Source organism: Streptopelia decaocto (genome assembly GCF_964273445.1).
Source record: "Streptopelia decaocto genome assembly, chromosome: 2".
NCBI lineage: Eukaryota > Metazoa > Chordata > Aves > Columbiformes > Columbidae > Streptopelia > Streptopelia decaocto.
Genome location: NC_138655.1, coordinates 86,771,849 through 86,796,987, shown reverse-complemented (window position 1 = coordinate 86,796,987; position 25,139 = coordinate 86,771,849). Strand labels below are relative to the sequence as shown.

The window sequence follows — 25,139 nt, the reverse complement described above, 5'->3', positions numbered from 1 at the left end:
AAGATTGTCTTTTGGTTGATGCTACTTCTGTCTTCTAGCAACGTGGGGGTTGGTCTCTTCTGGCAAGTAACAGTGACAGGATGAGAGGAAACAGTCTTAAGTTGAACCAGGGGAGGTTCAGATTGGACATTGGGAAAAATTTCTTCACAGAAAGGGTTGTCAAGCACTGGAACAGGCTGCCCAGGGAAGTGGTGGAGTCACCATCCCTGGAGAGATTTAAAAGGTGTGTAGACGTGGTGCTGAGGGACATGGTTTAGTGGTGGACTTGGTGGTGTTACGTTTACGGTTGTACTTGATGATCTTAAAGGTCGTTTCCAACCTGAATGATTCTGTGATCTTTGAGAAGTCATTAAGGCTTCAGGGATGGTGAAAACAGAAGTTAGTTTTAACCCATCAGCTAGACTGCTGCAGTGCTTAAAGTACAACTTAATTTTTTTCTCTGGAGAGAACACCAGTTTTTCTTTGCCATCAGTTTCATAGGTGAATCCCAGTTTTTGCTGCACTACTGAAAACGCTGCTGTTTCCATTGGTTGATAATGTTGAGTCAAGTTATTTTTCCTAGGAGGCTTGAACTTCATGTGGGTCCATGGTGGTCAGTTTATTAGTTTTCTTCTCTAATTTAGGAGTAGGAATAAACAGGAGGAATCCATGTCATATCAATGGAACTAAGGGACAGGAGGCAAAGAGGTGTTGGGACTGCAGGTGTCACCCTTGGTTTCTTCTTTCTAGCTGTGACCTACAGATGAGTGTTTCTTAGATGCCATCTCTTAAGCTGTTTAAGAACAATCTGCGAACTTCCAAGAATGTTGTGAATGGGGAAAGAAGACAGATTCTTACCTGGTGACCTCAGTTTGCATCTCCAAGTTGCTTCTAGGGTTCTGAAGATGTTGGTGAAAGCTGAGAGCAGTTTGAACATTACTTAAACTGCAAACACAGGAGTCTCCAAAGCAGATGCTGAGCCCTGCCCTGGATTCTAGCATAGATCTAGCAGCAGTAAATTGGGTTTAGTAACATGCCCAGGTCATCACAAGTCTTCCAAAGCACAATATATATTATGGGAGATGGCACAAAGTGAGTGCAAAGTGACTTCACCAGTGGCTAGAGAATAGCAGAGGGATTTCCAGAGCTTATGACACTAAAATAAGTTGAAAAGATATATCAAAGGGGAGAGATCTGATGTGAATACAGCTCCTTCTTTGGAGACATTCAAAACCCGCCTGGACGCCTTCCTGTGTGATCTGCTCTAGGTGTTCCTGCTCTGGCGGGGGGATTGGACTGGATGATCTTTCAAAGTCCCTTCCAGTCCCTAACCTTCTGTGATGCTGTGAAAGCATCCCAAATAAACATTAGAGGTATAAAGGGGCAAATTCCATGAGCTTTTGGAGGCTTAATGCTTTAGCGTACTTTATCGATGTCACACAGAAAAAGAAGTTACATATTCTTGTGGCCTTGAAGCAGCAGATACTGAGCACCTGTGAAACCAGACCAAAAAAGAATGCTGACTTCTAAGTGTATCCTCTGAGCAGGTACCACTAGGTTATCACTGCAGCTATTCATATGGTAAAAAGTGATGGATGTGAACACTGTGTAGTTTTTTTTGCACTAAAAAAGCCACAACAGCAATTATATCTTGTAATGCAATTTTAAAGCACGTGTTTGCAAAGTACCATGCATGCTTGATTTGCCTTTTAGTGGAACTGCAGAGTTGTGAATAAATAGCAGTAATTGAAAACTTGGCTCATGCGTTTTCTTGGATAATTGTCATCTTTCAAAAATAACTGACTCATGGGGTAATTTTCCTAAGTTTTTTTGCACTTACTTGATGACTGAATGATGTCTCTTGAATTAGTCAAGGAAAAAAAATCTTCAGCTTCTTTGCTTCACCAAAGCAGACGGATCTGCTTGAGGTGGTTCAAACAATTTCCTTTGAATGGGTCTGCTAAGATTGCAGCTTCTTTCCATCTCCTAAAATCCACCTGTGCTGCTGTTGCTATCTCTCTAACAAGAGCTGTGCTGTCCATGCAAAGCTCTTGCCTTAACAGCCTTTCCCCTTCACCCTGTACCTGATCCTACGGCAAAGCTGGAGGATCTGCCAGTTCTTCGTGGTTGCTGTTTGAGGGTAGCTGCTCCTCAAAAAACTAGGGGCATATGTTTTCTGTGGTTTACATGAGTATTTAAGTAGTTACTCTTGACAAAGAGCATATAATTTAAAATCAGTGATCCAGGGCAATTCTTGAAACTATTTAAAAATAGCACAAATAAATCATAATAAGAATTAAAAACAAAAACAAAAAACTCCACACACAACAAAACAGTAAAAACAAAACCACAACAGAACAACAACACCCCCACACACACACAAAAAAAAACCCACACCAAAAACAAGAAGGAAGTTTTAAAAAACTATTAATACTTGACACTACATATCAGACTTCCTGTTCTTTTGTTGATTCAGATGAGGTGTTTATGCAACTCCAAAGCATATTTATGTATTTAGTATAGGATAGTATAGATCTGTACATTAATTATGTGCTTCATTGTCTGATTTCTTCTTTCTAGATGTTGAGTATTACACTCTCTACCTATGTTGTGAGCAGTACCCATGACAGTCTTAAGAACAAACAGGGATTGCCTGTATTGAATCAGATTATTAGCTGGATGACTCTAGGTAAGAACATCTTCCCTCCCAAACTTGAACGCTGGTAGTTTGGGATTGGGTGGGGGGCTGTGACACTTTTTTATTAACATCTTACTTTTCTGTATATTCCTTTATTTGACTCCCAATAGTTCTTCCATGTGTTCACTATTCTTTCCTAAGTGAGTTTTTTTGAGGAATGTGTTAGAAAGTCTTGTAAAGTATAACTCCTTTATAAGTTTGTAATAAAATGCCAACAACTTTGTTTTACAAGTAGCTTTATCTTTTGTTTTGAATATGCTGAATATCTTGAAAACCCCTTTTAGGGATATAATAATTCCATTTTTTGTTTCACTTGGAGACAGATAAGGGTAATGTGACATGTTCTGCAAGCAATCCAGTTAAACATAGGGAAGTGAGGAAAGGTTGTTGCTGTATTTCAATACAAGCTTGAACTTGCAGCTGATGGTGGAGACTGTTGGGGTATGGAAGTGCTTTTCAGAGCTAACTTCCAAATGCTTGTCAAAAATGATGCTAATATATGTTTAATATATATTAGAACCTTATTATTAAAGAAAAAAGAAACTTAAAAGTGAATGGATTTTTTTATCACTCTAAAATTAAAATCTTAGGATGATTAAACAGAGCAAATGTAATTATCACTGGGGTTATGGAATACAGTAAAGCAATACCTTTCCTATTTCAGCTATAAAACAATTTCTGTAGGGCTTCATTAGAAAATGGATTGCTTGTCCCCAAGTGATCTGGAATGTGGGATTTGTTTTAGAGCTAAACGTATCCTGTCCAGAGTTTGATAGCAGCTCTTTGCTGGAAGTCAAGACCAGAAATTTAAATATAGCTTACTGGAAGAATTATGACTCCTGTTATCTAGTGGCTGGATGTCATGTACATCGCTCTACTGGTGACACTGTTTTACCTTAAACAGATATGGTCAGTTTTAGCAATCCTGCTCTGTTTGAGCAAATGGATTCAAAATTAATATAACTGATGGTGATCAGTGTGTGTATGAGCAATGGTCTCTTTGTAATGTAGTTTTCTTTGGAGCATTTTCCTTTCCGTCATGCTTTCCTAGCTTTTTATAGCAGGCTAAGCTAAGCAGAGATCTCTGTGTGGATGAATTCCTTGCAGTTGTAAGGTTGATGAAATCAATGATGCCCTGCTTGCCTTACTGGAGCAGGAATTGAGGGTAGACCTTATCTTTCTCTCCTGTGTAAGGCTGAGAGGAAAAACATTTTTCATCCTAGAGATGATTTAGGCAGCCAGAAAGGTCTAGATTTGTGAGGAAAAAGTATATTAGAAATTCTCTTTGATGTGGGTGATGTTTCTGTGATAAAAATAAAGCTAATGGTGAAGTAAACTATGCACCCAAAAAGTCTACTTGCTGCCACAGTAGTATTGAATATTCTAGAAAAGTCTTTCGGACTGGAAGTAGTCATTTTAAGTGAATATGATATACAAGGTAGGAGCTTTGTGTACTTCCTGAAGTTGTTCTGCATAATTCAAGACAGAGCTAAGCAGGCAAAAAGCTGAGGCATCCAACAATGTGTCCTCAGCGCTCCTGTTGGAGAGAAATTCTTTGTCACTACCATCACCACAACTAGCATCTGCCTTGTCACTAGCGTGTATCACAAATGTGGCACCATAAGAAATAAAGTACCGAGGTCTCCTGTAGCTTTTCCAAGGTTGGTGGCGTCACTTTTTTTATTCTCTTCCTCATTCCTCTGGGGTGGTGAGGAATGTGCAACTGGTGGTGCTTATTTGCCAGGTGAGGTCAAACCACAACACTAGGGAATTAAAATGGTAGAGAACTAAAATGACTTTTGATAAATATTAAGCATTCCAAACATTGGCTTTTCTTTAGCAAAAGTAACTTCTGAAAATACAAGGGTATATATGATTAGTATTGAATTTCTGTATATAAAGTGTCAAGATTTGAAGAATGTTATCTTGTTACTGAGGATGAAATGCTTCACATGTAGTGACTGATGGATCTCTTTTTATTGCAGCTTCTTCCTCAGTGTTGCCATTACTGAGCTCCACATTTCTCTTTCAGCGACTGTTCAGCATATTGCTCTCCTTGATGTCCACCTACCTGCTCCTCAGCACAGGGTACTTCCCATACTCTCTTTGGATTGGTCTTACTTATGAAATTCAAGGGCTAAATGTGAAACTGCTGAATCTCATGAACCTGTTAAAGGAGTAGCATGTGCTTCCAGCTGTAGTCTCACGATTTATTTCCTTGTTCGGTTTCATAGATAAAATTTCAGGGGAACTTCCATATTTCTCCTTGTATTATAAATACTGTTTGTTAATGTTCCTTTCAGATAGACCAGGGGTGTCAACCTCATTTTCACTGGAGACCACATCAGCCTCACAGTTGCCTTCAAAGGGCCGAATGCAATTTTAGGACTGTATAAATGTAACTACTCCTACATTTATACATTTTATACAGTCCTAAAATTACATTCAGCCCTTTGAAGGCAACCACAAGGCTGATGTGGTCCCCAGTGAAAATGAGTTTGACACCCCTGAGACAGACCAAGCAGTGGCTGGAAGGGTATGTACGCAAACAATCCTGCACGAAAATAGGAAAGTCTGGTTTAGTTTGTCTTTTGTTGTTTTGGCATGTGTTCTGCTCTCAAACAAAAGAAAATAATTTGTCTCCCAGCTGCTCAGCACTGCTGCTGGATTATGACTTAAATGATGTGTGACAGGAAACAGGTAGCCCTAAAATGAGGGAAGATTTTGTTCAGAGAGATTTTTGTGGAAGTAATTTTTTTTCAAATGGATGCTAGTCCCCAGAAAGAGTAGGGCTTTCTTCTTTTTGGATAAAAGACAACTCCTCTGAGCTTATTAATGAAGAAAACACCATGTCAGCCCACCCTTTTTTTTTTTTTTTTCTTGGACTCACTCGCTCTTAAGAGCATAATTAATGGGGAGTATAGGAACCATTCTCTCCGCCTCCACTCCCACTTATCTTCTGGATTTAATTACACTGGAAAATTAAGTGAAATAAAATATCTTACAGCAGACATTTTGCAATAGCTGCCTCTTGTGGATACTCTCATCTTAGATGAAGCATCTCTCTTGTAATGTCCTGCCTCCACTTCCCCATTAAGATTTTGATCCTAATTGTACTCCTGTCCACACACACACTCTTACACTCAACCTTCTTATCCTGTCCTGGCTGCCGGATAAATCATGAATGTTGTTCTCTCTGAGGTTGGTAACTTCACTCTTTGTATTTTGACCCTGCTCCAAACCACTTAAACAGCTCTCCACTGTCTTCCTACAACGTTTAATTAGACCAACAAATTTTGGAACTTTTTTTTTTTTTTTTTTTTTTTAAACCCACGTCAGAAGAAAACAGTCAAAGCAGGAAAGAGGCACTCAGCACCAAAAGTATCCAGTGTTTCTCTCCTCAGTGCTCTATCATATCATGTAATAATAACCCAGTGTGTTGCCCAGGTAATGACAACATGTCTCTAGGTGCAGTTAAATGGAAGTATTGAAGCCAGATGAAGAGTGTGGTTGCATACAAATAGTTGTCACTGACTCAGTTGAAGACACTCAGTTTGTAGGCAAGTGTAGACAATTGTGAGGATTTTAAGTCCTTGTGTTAGTGACAGCCCACCCATTGTTGTCTTCATGTTTAACTGCTTGTCATTCTGCAATTAAACAGAAATGTTTATCCACAATTTTTTGTTCCAGTTAGGGACTGCTTTGTAGCTACCCTAGTGAGGAGGCGCAACAGAAACAATACCAAGATTAACTGCAATGATTTTCTTATTTTTAGACAAATAAGTTGTGTCCAAGGAGGAGAAAAAATTAAAAGGAAGAAATTTACAGCGTTGTCAGTATTAGTGTCATGGTTTCAGTATTATAATTTTATCCTGAAATAAAAAAAAAACAAACCTGAAAGGCACCATAAAGTACAACTGAGATGTAGAGGGCAACAAGAAATTAATATTATCCAATGACAGTCTACACCTCTAAGTTATCTGGGGGTTTAATCTCTCACAGAAATACACTCACAGTTTGCTGCAGGAGCCAGAAGTCCTCCTCTGGGGCTGGGAGTGTTAGCTAGAACAGCTCAGAGATGCTGTTTAGTGTGACTTGATGCTGCTATTGCAATGGATTAGTGTATGGTAAAGGATATTTCACTTCAGTGGAATGTAATGCTCTTTTTATTATGTAGATACCTCTCTCCTTGGAACTAGACTGAGATCACCAGAATGAGTTTGTACGATTTGATCTTAAAGAGACACAATCTCTGGTCACTGTCTAGGTTGGCCTGTAACCCCTCAGTTCCAAATAGCTTTCATGCAAAATTTTCCATTTTGCAGAGAATGGGTTCCAAGTGTGATTATTTTTTTTCCTGTATATTTTAAATTTTGTTCCATTTTTGTTAAAATTAATCATGACACAAAAGGCACTCATCCAATGTTGTGGCAGCCATCAAATGAGAAAACTAGTGCAAAACATGACAAAGCTGAAGCCGCCTCTCTTTCTTCCACCTTTGCCATTTACTGTATGGCTTTAAACTTCAACCATTTCCTCAGAAATGGGGAGAGAAGTGGGAGAATGCCACTAGGTCTTCAGTATATCATTTGTGTGAAGAAAAAAGTAAAGAAACGTCAGTATTTCATGCTAAGTAGTTGTTAGTGACTGCACTTACTATGATTATATTGCTCTTCAGGTATGAAGCTCTGTTTCCACTGGTGCTTTCTGGTTTGATGTTTGTGTGGATAAACATGGAGCAAGAAGCACTGCAGCACTATGGTCTTTCAGTCAAGCCAAAGGTAACAGCTTCAGATAACTGTATCAAGTTAATGATCAGCTTTATCTTTCTTTTTCCATTGATGACATAATAAATACTCTGAGTGCTTTTCATAGAGCAACACTTTGCACTTCTTTAAGTTTGGGAATCCAGTATCAGCTGTTTTACGGAACAGGAATGTGATCTCATAAGAGAGATTTGTAATTTGTGTTATTGAAGATATTCCACATTAGAGCCATTTGTTGGAATGCAGGAAATCCATTTGACTTGGTGGTATGTCCTGTAGTCTACAAAGCTCTGTTCATCAACTGCAGTGCTAATCCAGTGTAAGGTACAATAACTCTTTAGAGTAATAAGTGCAATGTTACTGTACTTTTTTTATTCTGATGGCAGAAACACAAGTGAAAGGCTGAGAAGAAATAGCTTGATTTCTGGAAATACCAATAGGAAATACCAGAAATCTTAGTTTGACTTTGTCCTTCCACTCTTTCTTAGCTCTTAATAACTAGAGGGAAGTGCTGGGAGGTGAAATCTGAGCCACAGCAGTTACCAGGGCAGACCTGACACCTACTGTGGTTTTGTGGTTCTCCTGCAAGGGAGAAAATTTTAAAACATGAGAGAGAGGACAGGGTTGAGTATCAGAAATGAAAACATGAATCTGTATTTATGCTACATATAGTTATGATATGTTGTCATTCCCTGTACATAATTTGACTTTTGGTTTCAAGTAAAGGGAACAACAATAATGCTGTCACCCCGCTTCCTGTTTTTATGTTAGAAAAATCATCTCTATAATGCCTGTTAATATATGCCACAAAGTAAATCTTACATTAGAGAATCCAGGTTGGTTCTCTGATGATGTGAGGTTATTTTTAATTAAAATGTTGTCAGTGTTGAATGTCTTACTTGAATTTTTTCTTTTCCCCAGTGAAAAGGAGTTCATTGACCTCTTAAACTCCATTAAAGCAATTTCTCTTCAGGTCAAGTGATATTGTGCTGAGAACCGAGTGGAGGAGATGGCGAATATTTTAGTGTTCTCACTCTTAACATAAGTCAACTGAGGATAATTGCTGCCTTTTATTTCCGTGGGTCTTTATGCACATGTTCATGTGAGCAGTGGAAGTATGTGTGTGTAGGAGGAATATTCATGATGAAAAAAGATGCTAATAAATCTAAGGCATAGAAGTTCATTTTTAGTGTAGATAACTGCAGAAGCTTCAATGTTGATTTCATAATCTCGCTTGTACAATCTTTCTGGCAGATTCATTAAAGTATAATGAAAATATGGGAAAGGTTTAAAGTTCTCATCATAATACTACTCTAATAACAGCTGATAGGAAAGTGGGTTTATTTCTCATTCATTTCAGTAAAAATATGGTGGTTCTGTCAAAGAGTATCAGTTGATATTTGATGTTAACTTCTGCTCTCTTTCCAGCTTGCTGTTTTCAACTTTGCCTATGCTACTGATATAACTCAGTTTCGACAACTCCACCTGGATGACGTCCGCAGGTCTTTCTTCTTTGTATCCTTTTGCGGGTTGCTGCATTCCAGGGAAAAGATGGGTTTTATTTCAAAAGGCTCCACAGTCAAAATTTGTAGCCTGGTAGCCACTGGAAACAGGAGCTGGTGAAGATTATTTGACTCCTGTTGGTCAAAAGACAGTGGTCTTGTACATTACTTTTTTTTTGATAAAGTAGTAAAACATTCAGTACGAACTGCACTGTTTTGGAATCTGGCTCCTTGGCCACTTTGTAAAGTTTTGTCTCTTATGACTGTTACAGTTGATGTAAACTTTCTTCTATGGAGTCCTGTTTTCAGTTTGGTTTTGGTTTGTTACATTTTGGCTGGAGGGAACTCATTCAACCTTCACAAATCAGTTGGAAAAGGTGATATTAAAGTTATTTTCATTTTTTAGAGTATGGTAGTGTGTTAAGAAGAAAATGTTAGGGGGCAGGCATTGGCCATGGTCAGGTACGTGAGACAAGAAGGGAAGTTCCTACAGACTCTTCGTGAAATGTGTTCCCAGAATCTGGCCTAGAGTTATTTATATCACACACATGGTTTCTGCTGTTAAAAATTATATAGGCTTGGGAAGGAAGAGCTGTTTGTTAGTTTACCAACAGAGCAGTTATTTTGCATTACTGTAGCTAGAGCTACAGTTGTGGTTTTTGTTTTTTTAATACTGCAGAGACTTGATAATGTCATTTTTCTCTTCCATCATGGAACTACTGTTAAGTGAAAGATATTTGGCAGCAAGGGAGATGGGTGTGCAAGTGGGAGAGAAATTACAAGGCAGTCTAGAATACACAGGTTTCTAGTGCGGGTGAGTTATCATAGCTGGAGCTGGGAGGGAGTTGTCTCAATACCAGCAAAAACAGTCTTTATACTTTGTGGAATAGTCAAATCTGAGAGGATGGATCAGAGTCACTGTGGGAGTTTGGGACAATGCTGTTGGACATTGGGAATCTCCATCAGAGGAAGTGTGACAGATACCTCATTAAGAAGGCAGTTCAGTGCTGAGGAGGGAGGCAAAACAATTTGCAAAATGTTGAACATCTGTGTTTGCTTCAGTGTATACATGAAAAGCAGCTGAGACACCTTGCAGTAAATGTATCAATTTCATTTGCTATTTTGCTATTTTTAACAAAAAATAAGCTAACTTCTAGTAAAGCTACTGCTGTCAGATGCTAAAAATGAGCCAAAACAAAAATCAAACAATCAGACTGTATTATTTTAAAGCTCCAGCCTAGTACTAATTTAATCAAACACGTGAATGTAGCACTCCGTTCATCTTACCTTAATCTAAAACACTTGAATGTGTTTTGTCCAGCTGAAAAAATACACAATTTGCAAGTCTTTGCAGAGATCAGCTTTGATAACACACCTGCTCAAAAGCTGTTGTAGCTTTTTTTAATGTAGATGCTGTTTAATGTTTAGAAACAGTGGTATTAGAAGAGAAACCTTTTGTGCTAGAGCAGTCATGTTGCAACTACAACCTGTGAGCTGTATATCTTAAGACTGTCTCAGGGTTCCTGTATAGGGCACAAAAGTCTGCATGTGCTGAGGGACCTTATAGCCTCATCTTCCAGAAGAAGATTCAGATTGTTTAGGCTTAGCATTTTGATTAGATCTATGTGCTACTAGTATTTGTTTGTTTCATTGCAGAACTGTTTTTCTTATAAATCTTAACTGGCAGGATCGCACTATGCTGTAAGACTGCTGTGTTACTAAACTTGAGATGGTATGATACTCATGGGAAGCATAATTTCTTTAGTTATGCTGACCTAATCCTTCCAGAATATTACGTGCAGAATCCCAATGATTCTGCCGAATGGTTGGTAGCCAGTTGTTTATGCAGAGACATAAATGATCCAATGCAGGAGCTATAAGAGGAAAGGAAGGACTGGAGGGAGCTCTGGTGACAGCAGCCATAGTCACTGACTAGCCCTCTGCATGATGAAAAAAAGCAGTTAAAAACCATTCTTTGGCTGAAGAGACGTGAGCTATAATGAGCCTCAGTGAGCTCAGAAGGTAGAAAAATTACAGGATCACAGAATGGTTGGGGTTGGAAGGGACCTCTGAAGATCATCTAGTCCAACCCACCTGCTAAAGCAGTTTCACCTAGACCAGATCACACAGGAATGTGTCCAGCTGGGTTTTGAATGTCTCCAGAGAAGGAGACTCCACAACCTCTCTGGGCAGCCTGTTCCTGTGCTCTGGCGCCCTCCAAGTAAAGAAGTTTCTCCTCATATTCAGATGGAAACTCCTGTGCTTCAGTCTGTGCCTGTTGTCCCTCATCCTATCATTGGGCACCACTGAAAGGAGTCTGGTCCCATCCTCTTGACACACACCCTTGAGATATTTATAAACATTGATGGGAATCTCCTCTCAGCCTTCTCTTCTTCAGGCTGAACAGACCTAGCTCTCAGTCTTTCCTCATAAGAAAGGTGTGCCAGACCCCTAGTTATCTTCATATCATTCATGGGCTCATATAGCAGCATGTGTTGCACCTAGATGAAAAGGGTAATGTTTATAAAACCACTTCCAGCTATACGGATCCTGCCAGAGTCGTCCTCCCTCCCTCAAGTAAGGAAAAAAATGGGATTCCTGTGTTGTAACAGATAGACTCGGCATAACCTTTGGAAAACAAACCAGTGGGAAGGGATAGTATAGGAACCCCTTTAGTCTTGTTTCACAGCCAACTAACTCTCACATGGTCGATTCCTCAATAAAGCCATCTCTTTTGGTGTGCAGTATGCATGCCTATGTTGGTACTTTCTGCAAAAACATGTGGTTGAATGCACTGCTGGGATTGTGGTCCGGGGATGTTCCTATCTTGCTAGGTGGGAGCTCAGTAAAAAATAAGCTGCAGCTTTCTGGCAGGAGCCTCAAGACAGGCTCTGAACTCTTACCCAGGCCACCCCTGTCTTTTAAAATTGACATAGATGTGTGAAATATTGGGTAGAGCTAGGCAATGCTTTGGATTTCTTAATACAGTATAAAGCTATAATAGTGTCTCAGCTGCTTTAGTTTCATGGTAGGATTTTGAAAGAAAATTGGAATAAAGGGCAGAAAATGCTGGTTTTGTTTTACTGCAGCTATTTCTGTGATCTATTTTCCTTAAATACATCTAGGTTTTCTTCATAGTGACAGCTTTTTTTGGCACTGGAAACATAGCTTCTGTTAACAGGTAAATTTTACTCATTGATTTGAAACACGGTAGAGTACAAAAAATTCTTTGTACAGTTGACGTTCTAAATATAAACTTGTTTAGCAAAATCAGGGCAGCAGAATTAAAGCAATAGTCAGTGAAATAATGATAACAATTTATTTTGTTTCTGCTCTCTGTAACGTGTTCTCTAAGAGCCTAAGCTTGTTGATTATGAGGTTGTCTTGATTTCCATTATAACTTACTGACAGAGTGAGCTGAGAGAGCTCGTCCACTCACCAGCAGCATGGCACCTCGAAAGACATGGGCAGAGGAAAAGCTATAGAGAAGGAAAAGTGAGATGGACAGTCCTTGCTAATTTAATATTTGGACAAGAGAAGAGAAAGTTGGAAACCTTGTTTAAAAATCTATATATGCACAGCATGTTGCAGGAATAACTAAATGCTCTGGTTTTTAATGGAAAATGCCATTTCAGGTCTATATTGTAATGTCTTTTTCATTTTTCTCTAGTTTTGATCCTGCTTCTGTCTATTGTTTCTTGACTGTGTTCAGTCCCTTCATGATGGGAGGATTGCTTGTGCTGAAGGTTAGTAATCTTACCACAGTCAAATTTTCTCAAAAAACTGTTCAATAAATAACATATCACATACAGGGTTGTTACTTTGTAGTTTACAAAAAGATATGTATATATTTGAATTTCATTAGCCTTCTTAACCATGTGTGATGCTTTCAGCCTTTGTAGTGTTTCTAGTGACAGACCCTTCTGATTCCCAAAGGAGAGAAGCTGAAGTGCATGGAAGTATAATTTAACTTCATTAGATCAGTTTACTATATTAAAATGGAAATTTTAAATGTCAAAAAAGCTTAAATTATTTTAAAAATTATAAGCTTTCCATATAGTATAATATCTACAGAAACATTGTGGATATACATTTTTTTTGTTAGTTCTATCTATCTACATTAAGTACAGGCTTCAATTGCTGTACTGATTAGGTTACCATTTTACAATGAATTTTTTTTTCATATTCTATCAAAGATTGGATTGCACTTCTTGTTTGCAGGCAAGTTGTGGGAGCTCTTTTCTACAGCTTGAGTACAGGATCTGCCAGAGGCAGAGCTAAAGAAGCAAACAGGAAAGGAGACCTGGAATGTATGGATTATTGCTAAAACAAGCAGTATTTCCTGCCTCTGCCTTTCTGCTACCTCTGTCCCAGAGAAAGCAGATTAAGTTACAGGTTTACTGCATGTTTTACTGCAGGATGTAAGTCAATGATACAAACCTTCCAGATGCGAGGGAACAGGTTTTAGCCTGTAAGAGCTGAAATGCATTTACACTGTTACCTTAAGGATTACGTGTCAACTTTGGAAGGAGCAAAAGGCAACATTCATGTTTCTAACTTGTTTTGTTCTTCATTTACTGGGTTGTTTACACTGGCTTTACTTGGCATTGGAAGGGCAGTGTGATCCTTGCCTTACTGAATACATTCAGATTTTTTTGTGAGATTGTCCTATTCTTGGAGCTCTGTAGCCTGTCACATGAGATATCTGATCTAAATAGTTCTGTCTTCTAGCCTTGTTGAAGCATTTATCACCAGTGCTAAAATGGATAAATTGAGGATCATTAATGTGTTTTAATTATAGTATTCCATATTGCCTCATGGCTTATTTCACTGCAGTTCAGCTGTGACCATGGAAGGAATTTTTTATTCATTTATTAAACGTGCTTCCTGCAAAATGAGTTTCTGCCCTTTTTTGCCAATATTTTATTTTTGTAACATACACATTCTGTGATCATTTCAAAAGCATAAAAATGTTGCCACAACCTGCCAGGTTGTTTTGTAAATATGGCTATAAACCAAAATGAAGCTTGTGTTTTAAACAGGTTGTAATCCCCTTTGTTCTGGTATCATGTGCTTTCGAAGCTGTTCAAGTCACAACACAACTGTCTTCTAAGAGGTACAGTAAATGCTATATTTCTGCATTAGTAAAAGTTTCAAATCTGTTTTGCCAAGAATTCAGAATTGTCAAATATCAATCTAAATTAAAAAAAAAAATTGACCAATATGTCGCATTGTTGCTTTTCTGTGTTATTATGGTTTGGGTTTTTTGTTCAGTGATTTTTGCAAGCTCAGGAATTCTTTTCCTGGTGATAAATGAGTATAAATGGAAGCGCTGGCCCTGTCTGAAACAATCAGATATTTAATATTCTTTGTTGACAATACATGGAAGGAGCACATTTTCCCTCCATAATGTAGAAAAATGAGCAGAAATTAAAGTCTAATTTTTGTTTTATATTGCATCTCTGCCTATATTACAATGTTTTTAAAATAACCCATTTATAATGTAACCAATTTACAGTTTTGTTGCACAAATGGCATTTAAAAGACAAAAAAAAATCTGGATGCCCTTCTTTTGCAGTTCAATGCTTTCAAGGTGTGTTCAGTATTACATATTTTTTGTGATGGGGCACCACAGGGACTCTGTCCTGCATATTGCTCAGCTGAGCAGGAGGAATCTGTCTTTGCTCCGTGTGATGCTCCTCTGCCTTTCTGTTTTCATCCTGCCTGTGCCCTGCCCATTGTCTCCTTATCCAATGCCACTCGCTACTAACAAGGGACACAGCAGCCCAAAATCTTCTTGTTGGAGGGGCAGCACAAGGATCTCATCAATGTTTATAAATATCTCAAGGTTGGGTGTCAAGAGGATGGGATCAGACTCCTTTCAGTGGTGCCCAGTGATAGGATGAGGGGCAACAGGCACAGACTGAAGCACAGGAGGGTCCATCTGAATATGAGGAGAAACTTCTTTACTGTTAGGGTGCCAGAGCACTGGAACAGGCTGCCCAGAAAGGTTGTGGAGTCTCCTCTGGAGACATTCAGACCCGCCTGGACACATTCCTGTGTGATCTGGTCTAGGTGAACCTGCTTTAGCAGGTGTGTTGGAATAGATGCTCTCCAGAGGTCCCTTCCAACACCAACCATTCTGTGATTCTGTGATCCCTTTGACCTTCTCTGCCTCAGTGTGCTTGGGCTGCCCCTGGGCCCCCAAGGAAGGAGATTCATCCTCCTCAACAAGGCTTCCGCAGAAACAGGGCTGCATTGAAGAATCAGGGTTGCTCAGAAGACCAGTTGGCCATCTACATTTCTAGGGCTCAGGCGGCATAAAAGTCAGTGTTTCCTCACTTGTGAGTGCTTGCCTTGGCAGTACCACTGATATTGCAAGCTTGTGTGGAATGTGCATCTGATTGTGTGAGAGGGGAAATGACACCAGCTGCTTAAACCAGGGGACATGAGTGTTTCTTTGCTGCTTTATGAGACTGTGGTTGTGACTCTGGCTGGTATTTGTGCTGGCTTCATTCATCTGTGTTCAGATGGCAGTAGCAGTGATGCTGCCGCAGCGTCAGCCTGGGAACAAGGCGGAAACCACAAGATGTGCCCAGGATCCCTGGGGAGGTGCTGCTCTGATTATCAGCGCATCTTGAAGTCTGTGCTGCACTCTTTATTGCTCTTGCTGCCCCTGCCAGATAGCTTAAGCCATCACAGGGGGCAATCTTGTCTTTGTAATATATAAACATGCCCTGCAATTAGTGTTGTCCTGTTGTGAAAGGCTTCCTGCAGTTCATAAGGGCAATAAGTAGATTTTTGGGATTTGGACAAATTGTTCCTAAACTCCCCATTTACAGATCAAAGATTTTTATTTTTTTTTCTCCCTCCCTCTGTTCTTGGGGAGTGTTCTGTTAGACTATGTTCTTGGAGCTTGCCTGTGGAAACAGCCCTCTAGTTTAGTGCCCCCTAGACAGTACACGATTGCAACATCCTATCTGAGCTATAGGTGAGTGCAGAGAGGCCTTTCAGTGTGTCTGAGACAGAGTCAGGTTGTTCCACCCTTTCTTACTACTGAAGCATAACTGACATAGGCAATATTGGAAACTTCCTCATTAGGAGGCATTGGTATAGGTGTCCCTGCAGTACATGCTCATGCAATGCTGCAGCATTTCCAAAAAAGCTTTGTGAATTTATGATGGAAATACTGATAAATTAAGTGTATTCTAGTTAAAGACTCCTCTGTTAATGGGTGCGCTGTTTGCAACATTGCTTCAGTGTCATTAACTTAGCAACTAGTTTTAACCAGTTATAGCAATTGCTTTCATGTAATTTAAGATTTACATAGTTTAATGAAAAGAAGATTAGGTTAATGGGGGAAAAAATAACTCTGCGTGCTCCCTTCTGGTTCCTTTTACTGGCTGCAGCCTACTTTCCAGAAGTAACTCGCCGCTTGACAGAGGGGGCCGTGGGTTAGGAAACACGCCACCAAAATGCTGGGTGTTTCAGAGCAGTTTATGGGGCACCCAGAGATCTGGAATCTGGGCAAGCACCTCCTTTAGCAGCCCCCAACCTGCCTACCAGGGTGCTTGTCAGGGCAGGACCCATCCGATCAAGCCTCATGTCTGCCTGTGCCAAACGGCTTTGCTTATTCTTGAGTCCATCTTGAAATATCAAAATCAGCTCTACTTGGCCTAAGCAGCACATGGACTCCCTGCATCAGCAATAGGCAGGTGCTGTTTGTAAGATGCTCTTGTTCTCTGTTAGGTTTCTCTGTTGCAAAATTGAAACTCCATTGATGTGAAGTGTCTTTTTCAAGCAGGGTGGGCTTACAAGTGCCGGGTGTTCCAGCCATATATTTTAACTGTTCTCTAATAAACTGAAATGTGTCTGAGTGATTGAAAGGCAAGTGCAAGAAATCATATCTTATTTTAATTTCTTTAGAGTTTAATAAGCTTTGTAACATCTGTGGCCATGAATAAATTTTGATGGTCAGGTGTTTTGTTTTGTTTTTCTTTGCAGCCTTTTCCTCATTGTTCTTGTGATTTCAGACATTATGGCTTTGGTAAGTCATTGTTACACATTCTCTTCAATAAGATCAAGAAGCAGAGAGCTCTCCTAACTCCATCTATCGAGATCTTAATTTGTTTCAGACTTCAAAGTTTTTGTAACTAGGACAGTGAATTGGATTGAAATCCTAGCATAAATTAGAGATAAAACTCCTCCAATCACTGCTCTTTGAATTTCATGTAATGCATGCTTCTGAAGAAACAATATTCTTATAATAATGAGGGACAAAAATATAGTAATAAGATCATTTTGAGTTTTTCATGTGCTTTTTCAATCAACTTCTTAGGAAGAATTCGAATAAGAATATTGTGTTTAGCTCTTCGCAGGGTTTAGTTAATTTTTCAAGAATTTTGAACCTTTTACTCCCTTCACCTTCCCTTGACAAAGAGGAAAAGGAGAAATGTGTTACCCACCAGCTCCATTAGAGTCGTCAGAATCCAGGAGTTCAGCAACATCTGAAAATATACTTTGTGCCCTTTGTAATAAGCCATTAGAAAATGCTGTCTTCAGAAAGCTTGCATGCACAAACCAAGCTAGATAGAACAGCCCAAAGCTGAACATAAATTTTACAGATAAAAAGTACATTTTTATTGGCCCTTCAAACTGTCTTCAACCCAGCAAGTGGTGCCGCTGGGTATCGCAAGGTGAACAGGAGCCCTTCCAAAGCAGCAGGTAGAGCTGGTGTTCTCGCTTCATTTGGGCTGGCTTAGTTTCATCCCCATTGGAGTGAGCATTCCTGGTGTGATTTCCTTGTACAGTGTGATCTGTGGATTCCACCTGATAGGAAAACCAGTGAGAAAAAAACTGAACAGTGACCAATTTGTCTGTAGAGTGGGAAATGGAGAAGGTATAGTTTTGTGTGGTTTCAAATAAATCCGTGTGACTAAACAGATTTTGATCACTTCCACAGGAAAAGGATTAAAATACCAGTAAATCATGCTCATAGCATTTCATTAATGAAATCAGTCTAACTAGATCAAAAGAAGAGTGCAGGCATGTACTGGTGTGTAGCAAGCCCCAGTATATCCAGATCTGATATTTCACTTATTCTCCTATTTTGGTTTAACTATTTTAAAACAATTAGCAAATACTTACTTGGTGTACAAAACAAAATATTACCAAAGAGGTTTGATATGCAGGAGCTGTGTGTATGTTAAGAAAGTTGGAAGTGAAAAAAGAAATAAAAATATAGAGAACTGTTTTGTGGTCTTGAATTAATGTGGCCACCAGCTAGAATTTGGGAGATTCACTAACTGGCAAGTGCTGTATTCTCCCAAAATTATTCCTGTTTTACAGGTGGGGAACTACCAGAGTTACCCAAAGAAATTTGTGTCAGAATTCCATGAAAACAATATGCAGCCTTCTCTTTGGCATTAGATGTTATTTGGGATCTCACTCTTCTTTCAAACAATAAGGTGGTTTGGCTTTTCTTATTGAAAAACTTCTCTGCTGGTCATCTTCTGTTTCTTGCAAGCCCAGCTTGACAAAGCCTAGTCCATCTTCAGCTATTTGTGTTTGATACCATGTTACATCTATTTCTGGCTTCTAGACTATTCATTGCTTTGATCCAAATGAGCATTCCTAGAAAGGTCTTGCCCTTGTTGTACTTGAATAATTAGAAACTTGGAGTAAACAGCCTGAAAACAGGGGTTTAAATTCTGTGTTTCAGATCATGCAATGTTGATGTACTAATCAAAGTTGTTTTATTTCCTAGCATTTTTTCTTTTTGGTTAAAGATTATGGAAGCTGGCTGGATATTGGAACAAGGTACAGTGTTTATTTTTGCCTTCATTGCGTTTTTAAAAGGCTCATAGGTTAATATTGTTGCTTATCTACTCAGATCTCGTGTAATTTTTTTCAATTACTCTCCCTAATCAAATGCTTCAGTGATGGTCCCTGTACTTAAAGTGCATGCACATGCATGTGTGCACACATTTATATATATATGTATATACAAAGCAAAAATTTGTGTCTCAAAATCTGTTCCAGAGCAACATGGAGTAAGTAATGAATCTAGCATGGCAAGAAATCCAGTTCGTAGGATTTGTTTGATTTCTAAAGAGAAGTAATTACACACAAAAAAAACTTAATTACTGTTTTGCATTTTAATTAGTTGTAATCACTGTTAAAATAACAATTTATCGAAACAGTTGTCTTGAATCTAGTTAAGCCTCCATATACAATCCCCTGTGAATTAATGAACCTTGTGCGAGTATGTTGGTGGTTCCCAACACCGTGCATTTATCCTCCCCCTGCTTGGGGAAGAGTAAATCTGTAGCATTTAAGCATAGAAATCACAGCTAAAATGAGGTCATTTGTTTTGCGTTATGAGTCATACTAGCCTTCACAGTATACATCATGGGGCAGGTTTTCTACTGCGCAGTCTTCTTTGTGAATAGTCCAGAAATAACAAATACAAGGAATACGCATTTCAGATTTACCTTCCCTGAGTTGTGGAAATAGATAATATGCTGCAATAAGCTTTGCAGGGAATGTGTTGTTAATAATCCAGCCAATCTGGTCACTTGACACTGTTACTTAAACAGAAGTTGAATAGTGACCCATTGTTAATATTCTGTTTAGTCTACTTTCACTCCGTGCTTTGCTGAGCCCCAGTGTTCCCTCTGGCTGATGCATGCTTGGACACATGCATGCACACGTATTTTGCCTGTTTTCTTCGAAGGTTCAAATTCCTGCTTGTAGCTACCTTTGGAGGTTCCTGATGGGAGGAGATACAGTTAGATCAACTAGTGGAAATGATGCTTTAACCATCACGCTTCCTTGCTATCGTCAGTTTATGGTAAATCAAATGGCCTCATCCTTTGGTTTTAATTCCTATGCAGATTGATAAGGATATTAAAGACCTCAGAAAAACTCAGTTCTGCTGGGCAATAAGCTTTCTAATTGGGACTTAGCAAGCAAAAATGTAAATTGTTACGAGCACCTAAAAACTTCTGATATATGGTCTTCATAGCACAGAGATTCACAACGGTGATAGATTGTTGGATCCATTCCAGCTGAAAGATTGCCTTATCTCAAAGAGTTTAGGGGAGCTCATTACGCCCATCCATAATTCTGCCTCTCCATGTGTGTTTTGAGCACTGAAGAAAAAGTACTGAAAAAGTCCCTTTAAAAGACTAACTTGCGATTAATTTTTAATGTCATAATGCATAGTGCTCAAACATCCTTAAATTTGTCATTACTTCACTTTTGAGTGCTTGACTTTCCCACCTACATTACTTTATTGTAGTCTCTTTATATGTTTTATATATGTGTGTATATGCACATAAGATAAAAATTACTAGGTTGCATGAGAAAAGAGTTGAAACCATAGGTGCAGAACTGAAGTGGTCCTTCTTTTAGCCAGCGTGAGCAATATTTTGGCATCTGAACCTTCTCCCTGAGAAGATATCTAATGTGTGATTCTCAAGCTTGGCAAAATTAGCAGGCAACAACAGATTTGTTTGTTTGTTTATTCCTGAAAGAGAAAATGAGCTTCATGGGGTCTTGGGCAATTCCCAAAACCAGTGGGAGGGAGATATGAACATGGCTCTTTCCTGTCCTCCTGTTACAACTGCAGTGACAGCTCTGTGGCATTCCCGTTGCAGTGCTGCCTGTTGTTGCTTTGACAGTGAGGTCTGAAAATACCCCCTCTCAGGTGACATTTTAGGTGTTTCCAAAATTTTCCTGGGAAGGTTGAGTCAGTTAAGGAAATTATGGTTCTTTTTTTTTTTCCCCAACTGTTTGTATCTCAACCAGACCTGTGTAGGATTTCTTGGAACAAAGAGGTAGGAGCACCTGGAGCACCCTTAGGGACAACTGCTCTCATATTTTTATTTATTCTTTTGTTGTTGTTTTTTTAGTGGCCCTGATAGGAAGAGTGTGTGTGTGTACATGTGCAAGTATCAGGGTTCATTGTACACTACTAGTTACCACATCATTGAAATCACAGGTGGAAAAACAACAATTGAATTGCCTGGTGAAGATGCGTTCCTCTAAAGTCTGCCTGAGTCCAGTGGTATATGTGCTGCATTTGCAAAGCTGCTGTTGTATGTTTCCATACTCCTCCTTTTTTTGTGGTGATAGCTTTCAATAGATTTTCTAATTACCATGCTTCAGAACTTTTGTGTGTCCTCTCTTTTAGTAAGAATGTGCAAGTTCAGTAGGAAACCCTCATTAGGTAGTACTTGGGTTTTCTAATACCAGTGCTTAGAAGCTTCATGTGTAAGAGATGGTTTTAAATCTGTTGTGATGAAAAGACAACCTTCACTGCTTTTTTATGGTGATGTTTTGTTTCCTAGTGGATCTGTTTCATTGTTTGGAAGTAGGGCTTGTTTACTGAACTGACATATTACCATTTTTATTCATTTCACCCCTAACTCCCAAATTTTACATCTCCTTCTACCATGCCTTAACGATATTACATGTCATTTAACCATGCCTCGTATCTGGCTTAATGTGATGTCTTTATTCTCCTGGTTGAATTTACCATGCCACTTAAGTATTGTCATTGAATGTAAAGAGATTTCTACTTTTCACACTCTTCCAGATTATTAATGAAATGCTGAGAAACAACAGATCCAACATACAGTCCCACATTACCGCATTCAGGAAATTATCAATGCACCATTGATTCCCTCCTCTCAGTAAATTATCAATTACAGTAAATATTTATGGCTTCTTAGAAAGTTTTAAAGGTCCTTTCCTTAATGGTGATGCCAGAATCAATGTGAACTTGTTTTTCAGAGAGTGCTTTTCATTATTTTGATATATCAGCGGGATAAAAATCTTGCAGTGAATGCAGAAATCAAAGCAGTGGCTTATGCAAGCTTCTGAGGTCTGCTAAACTTATCCTCTACCTGTATATGTTGAGGTCACCCTAAACTGCGTCATATACCCTAGATGAATACACCATTACATTCCATAAAAACAATAATGCAGTTTTCCTGTACTTTTGAGGCTACAATGTGTAGTACATGATCATGAGAAGTTTGTTCTGACAGATTATTTTATTTTTGAATAACAGACAAGTGGAATAGATAGCTTTTTGGCTTTTGTCACCAAAATAATTTCTCTATGGCTTAAAAGGTATGTTTATGTGTCTCCATACATTTCTACAGACAGGGAGATAGAGCCTTTAAACGTACTATAGCTTTACAGTACATGTAATTGGTAAATAGCGCTGTATTCAGATAAGTAAGATAAATCCTAAAGCTTCTTTATGTGACAGTATTATATAGTTTTATACAGAGAGATACTGTACTACTTGCTCCCTCTTTTTACAACAGTTGTTAGAAAATAAAGATATAAAATACTGAATGTTCCTCTGCAGTTTCAAAGTTCAGGGGACATAGATAAACCACAGAAAACTGTTTTTCAGAATCATAGAATCATTTGGGTTGGAAGAGATGCTCAGGATCATTGGGTCCAACCATAACCTAACTCTGGCACTAAACCATGTCCCTAAGAACCTCATTTCTACATCTTTTAAACACCTCCAGGGATGGTGACTCAACCACTTCCCTAGGCAGCCTGTTCCAGTACTTTACAACCATTTATGTGAAGAAATTTTTCCTAATATCCAACCTAAACCTCTCCTGGTGCAACTTGAAGCCATTTCCTCTTGTCTTATCACTTGCTACTTGGGAGAAGAGACCAACACCCTCCACGCTACAACCTCCTTTCAGGTAGTTGTAGAGAGTGATCAGGTCTCCCCTCAGCCTCCTTTTCTCCAGGCTAAACAGCCCCAGTTCCATCAGCTGCTCCTCATCAGACTTGTGCTCCAGACCCCTCACCAGCCTTGTCGCCCTCCTCTGAACAATCTCCAGCACCTCAATGTCTTTCTCTCTGAGAGGAGCCCAAAACTGAACACAGGATTGGAGGTGTGGCCTCATCAGTGCCGAGTGCAATGGGACGATCACTTCTCTAGAGCTGCTGGCAACACTATTCCTGATGCACACCAGGATGCTGTTGGCCTTTTTGGCCACCTGGGGACACTGCTGGCTCATGTTCAGGTGGCTGTCAATCAACACCCCCAGACCTCTTTCTGCCAGGCAGCTTTCCAGCCATTCTCTCCTGAGCCTGTAGCGCTGCCTGGGGTTGTTGTGACCCAAGTGCAGGACCCAGAACTTGGCCTTGTTAAACCTCATACAATTGGCCTCAGCCCAACGATCTAGCCAGTCCAGATCCCTTTGTATGGCCTTCCTATCCTCCAGCAGATCAACATTCCCACCCAACTTGGTGTTATCTGCAAACTTACTAAGGGTGCACTTGATGCCCTCATCCAGATAATTGTAAAGATATTCAACAGAACTGGCCCCAATGCTGAGCCCTGGGGAACAGCACTCATGACGGCCACCAACTGGATTTGGCTCCGTTCACCACAACCCTTTGGGCCCGGCCATCCAGCCAGTTCTTTATCCATTGCAGAGTTCACCCATCCAGGCCATGAGCTGCAGCTTCTCCAGGAGAATGCTGTGGGATACGGTGTCATAGGCTTTACTGAAGTCTAAGTACACAACATCCACAGCTTTTCCCTCATTTGCTAGGTGGTTACCTTATCCTAGAAGGAGATCACGTTGGTCAGGCAGGATCTGCCTTTCATAAACCCATGCTGGCTGAACTTGATCGCTTGTTTGTCTTGTTTGGACCACTTGACAGCACTCAAGACGAGCTCCATGACCTTCCCTGGCAGTAAGATCAGGCGCATAAGCCTGTAATTCCCCAGATCCTCCTTCTGGCACTTCTTGTAGATGGGTGTCACATTTGCCAACTTCCAGTCAACTGGGACCTCCCCAGTTTGCCAGGCTGCATCCTGGCTAGAGATACAGTAGTCTTAAAATGCAGAATCTAAATCTGGGACGTCTGTGTGTGCTTGGGAACAATCCCACAGTTCAAAGCAGCATGTGGTGTTGAAATAAGGTCCTCAGACTCTTCTGGAGAATGGCCTTCCAAGTCCTTACACGAGTTGGTTTATTTCTATTTTTTTAATTGCTATGGTAACTTACACCATCTTCCTGTCTTCCCAGCTTCTAATCAGGTCTGCCATCTGAGGAATTAGCCTGTCTTGGGAGAAAGCCATGTTCTGGAACAAGATTGATTCTATGCCCAACCCCCCCTTATTTTTTACTGATCTTTGATTCTTCTTGTCTTTGGTTAGTAGTTCTCATCGATGTACACTGTCACAAACAAAGCCAGGAGATGGTAGTACCTCATACGTTCTCCTTTTGGTTCCTTGCCACCGAAATAGGTGTCTTCCTCCCTGACACAAAATTTTCCTAGGACCAGCTTTGCCTGTTGACCTTGATCCACACACAGGGCACTCACCTTTACATTGAATGGTGCTGCCTTACCTCAGATCAAGTGTGATCCCCTACACCAGCTACCTCTACCATTACCTGTCACTGCCCACCTCATTCTTTATAAGCATTGCTGCATTGTGCCCCACTGTGCTGTTCTCTTGTACCTGTTTAATGTGTCTTTTTCCTCCACGTGGATCTCACTTGCCTGGAGCCTAGAATCTTACTCCTTTTCCATATTATCTCAGGTTTGACTTCTGATGGAGGAAGCTTGTTTTGAGAATTATGCGCTCCACTGTAAATACAGATCCTGCCAAAGGCACAGTTCTGGGTGGTATAGGGATCAAGATTTTGCCGCTGCGGTTGTGGTATATACATGTAAGAGTCTCGCTTTGTTTGTTTAATTACAGCATTACCCCAGCCTGAGAACTAATTTACCAAGCAGAGCTGCCTGCAGCACTGCAGTGCCAGTTGCTGATGGCCCCAGAGATGCTGGCTGTTTACAATTATGTCACAAGTAGACTGAAATTGTTTTTAATTGTGCTCTATGGCATAATATATGTATATATTTCTTTACTCTAAACATCTGATATTTTAATAAAGGACCATAACTATTCAGCCTTTTGCACCATAGCAAGGGAGAAGTGTGTGCAGCACTCTCTTCTTTCCAAAAGTATGGAGAACCCAGTCTCTCGAGTGACATGTAGCTAAGCAGAAATTTTGGAGACTTTTTTCCTTTGAGAAACTAATTAGCACCCACATCCGGAAAAGCTCCTTTTGGGGTGGACAGGAACTCTGATGCCTGTCTGTGTAAGGACCATGCTGATGGCAGCAAGTCACTGAT

The 25,139-nt window shown here is 39.8% G+C and overlaps 1 protein-coding gene across 1 annotated transcript in view; it reads left to right on the top strand.

Moving 5' to 3' along the window:
- Window positions 1-25,139, top strand: part of PIGN (phosphatidylinositol glycan anchor biosynthesis class N) — a 105,844-nt gene that overhangs the window by 77,994 nt on the left and 2,711 nt on the right. Inside the window, exons 20-28 of the mRNA XM_082045731.1 lie at window positions 2,560-2,668; window positions 4,663-4,765; window positions 7,356-7,458; window positions 8,872-8,958; window positions 12,071-12,126; window positions 12,616-12,691; window positions 13,988-14,061; window positions 16,950-16,992; window positions 18,712-18,764. Coding sequence (XP_081901857.1) covers window positions 2,560-2,668; window positions 4,663-4,765; window positions 7,356-7,458; window positions 8,872-8,958; window positions 12,071-12,126; window positions 12,616-12,691; window positions 13,988-14,061; window positions 16,950-16,992; window positions 18,712-18,764 — 704 coding nt within the window. The remainder of the gene's footprint in view (window positions 1-2,559; window positions 2,669-4,662; window positions 4,766-7,355; window positions 7,459-8,871; window positions 8,959-12,070; window positions 12,127-12,615; window positions 12,692-13,987; window positions 14,062-16,949; window positions 16,993-18,711; window positions 18,765-25,139) is intronic.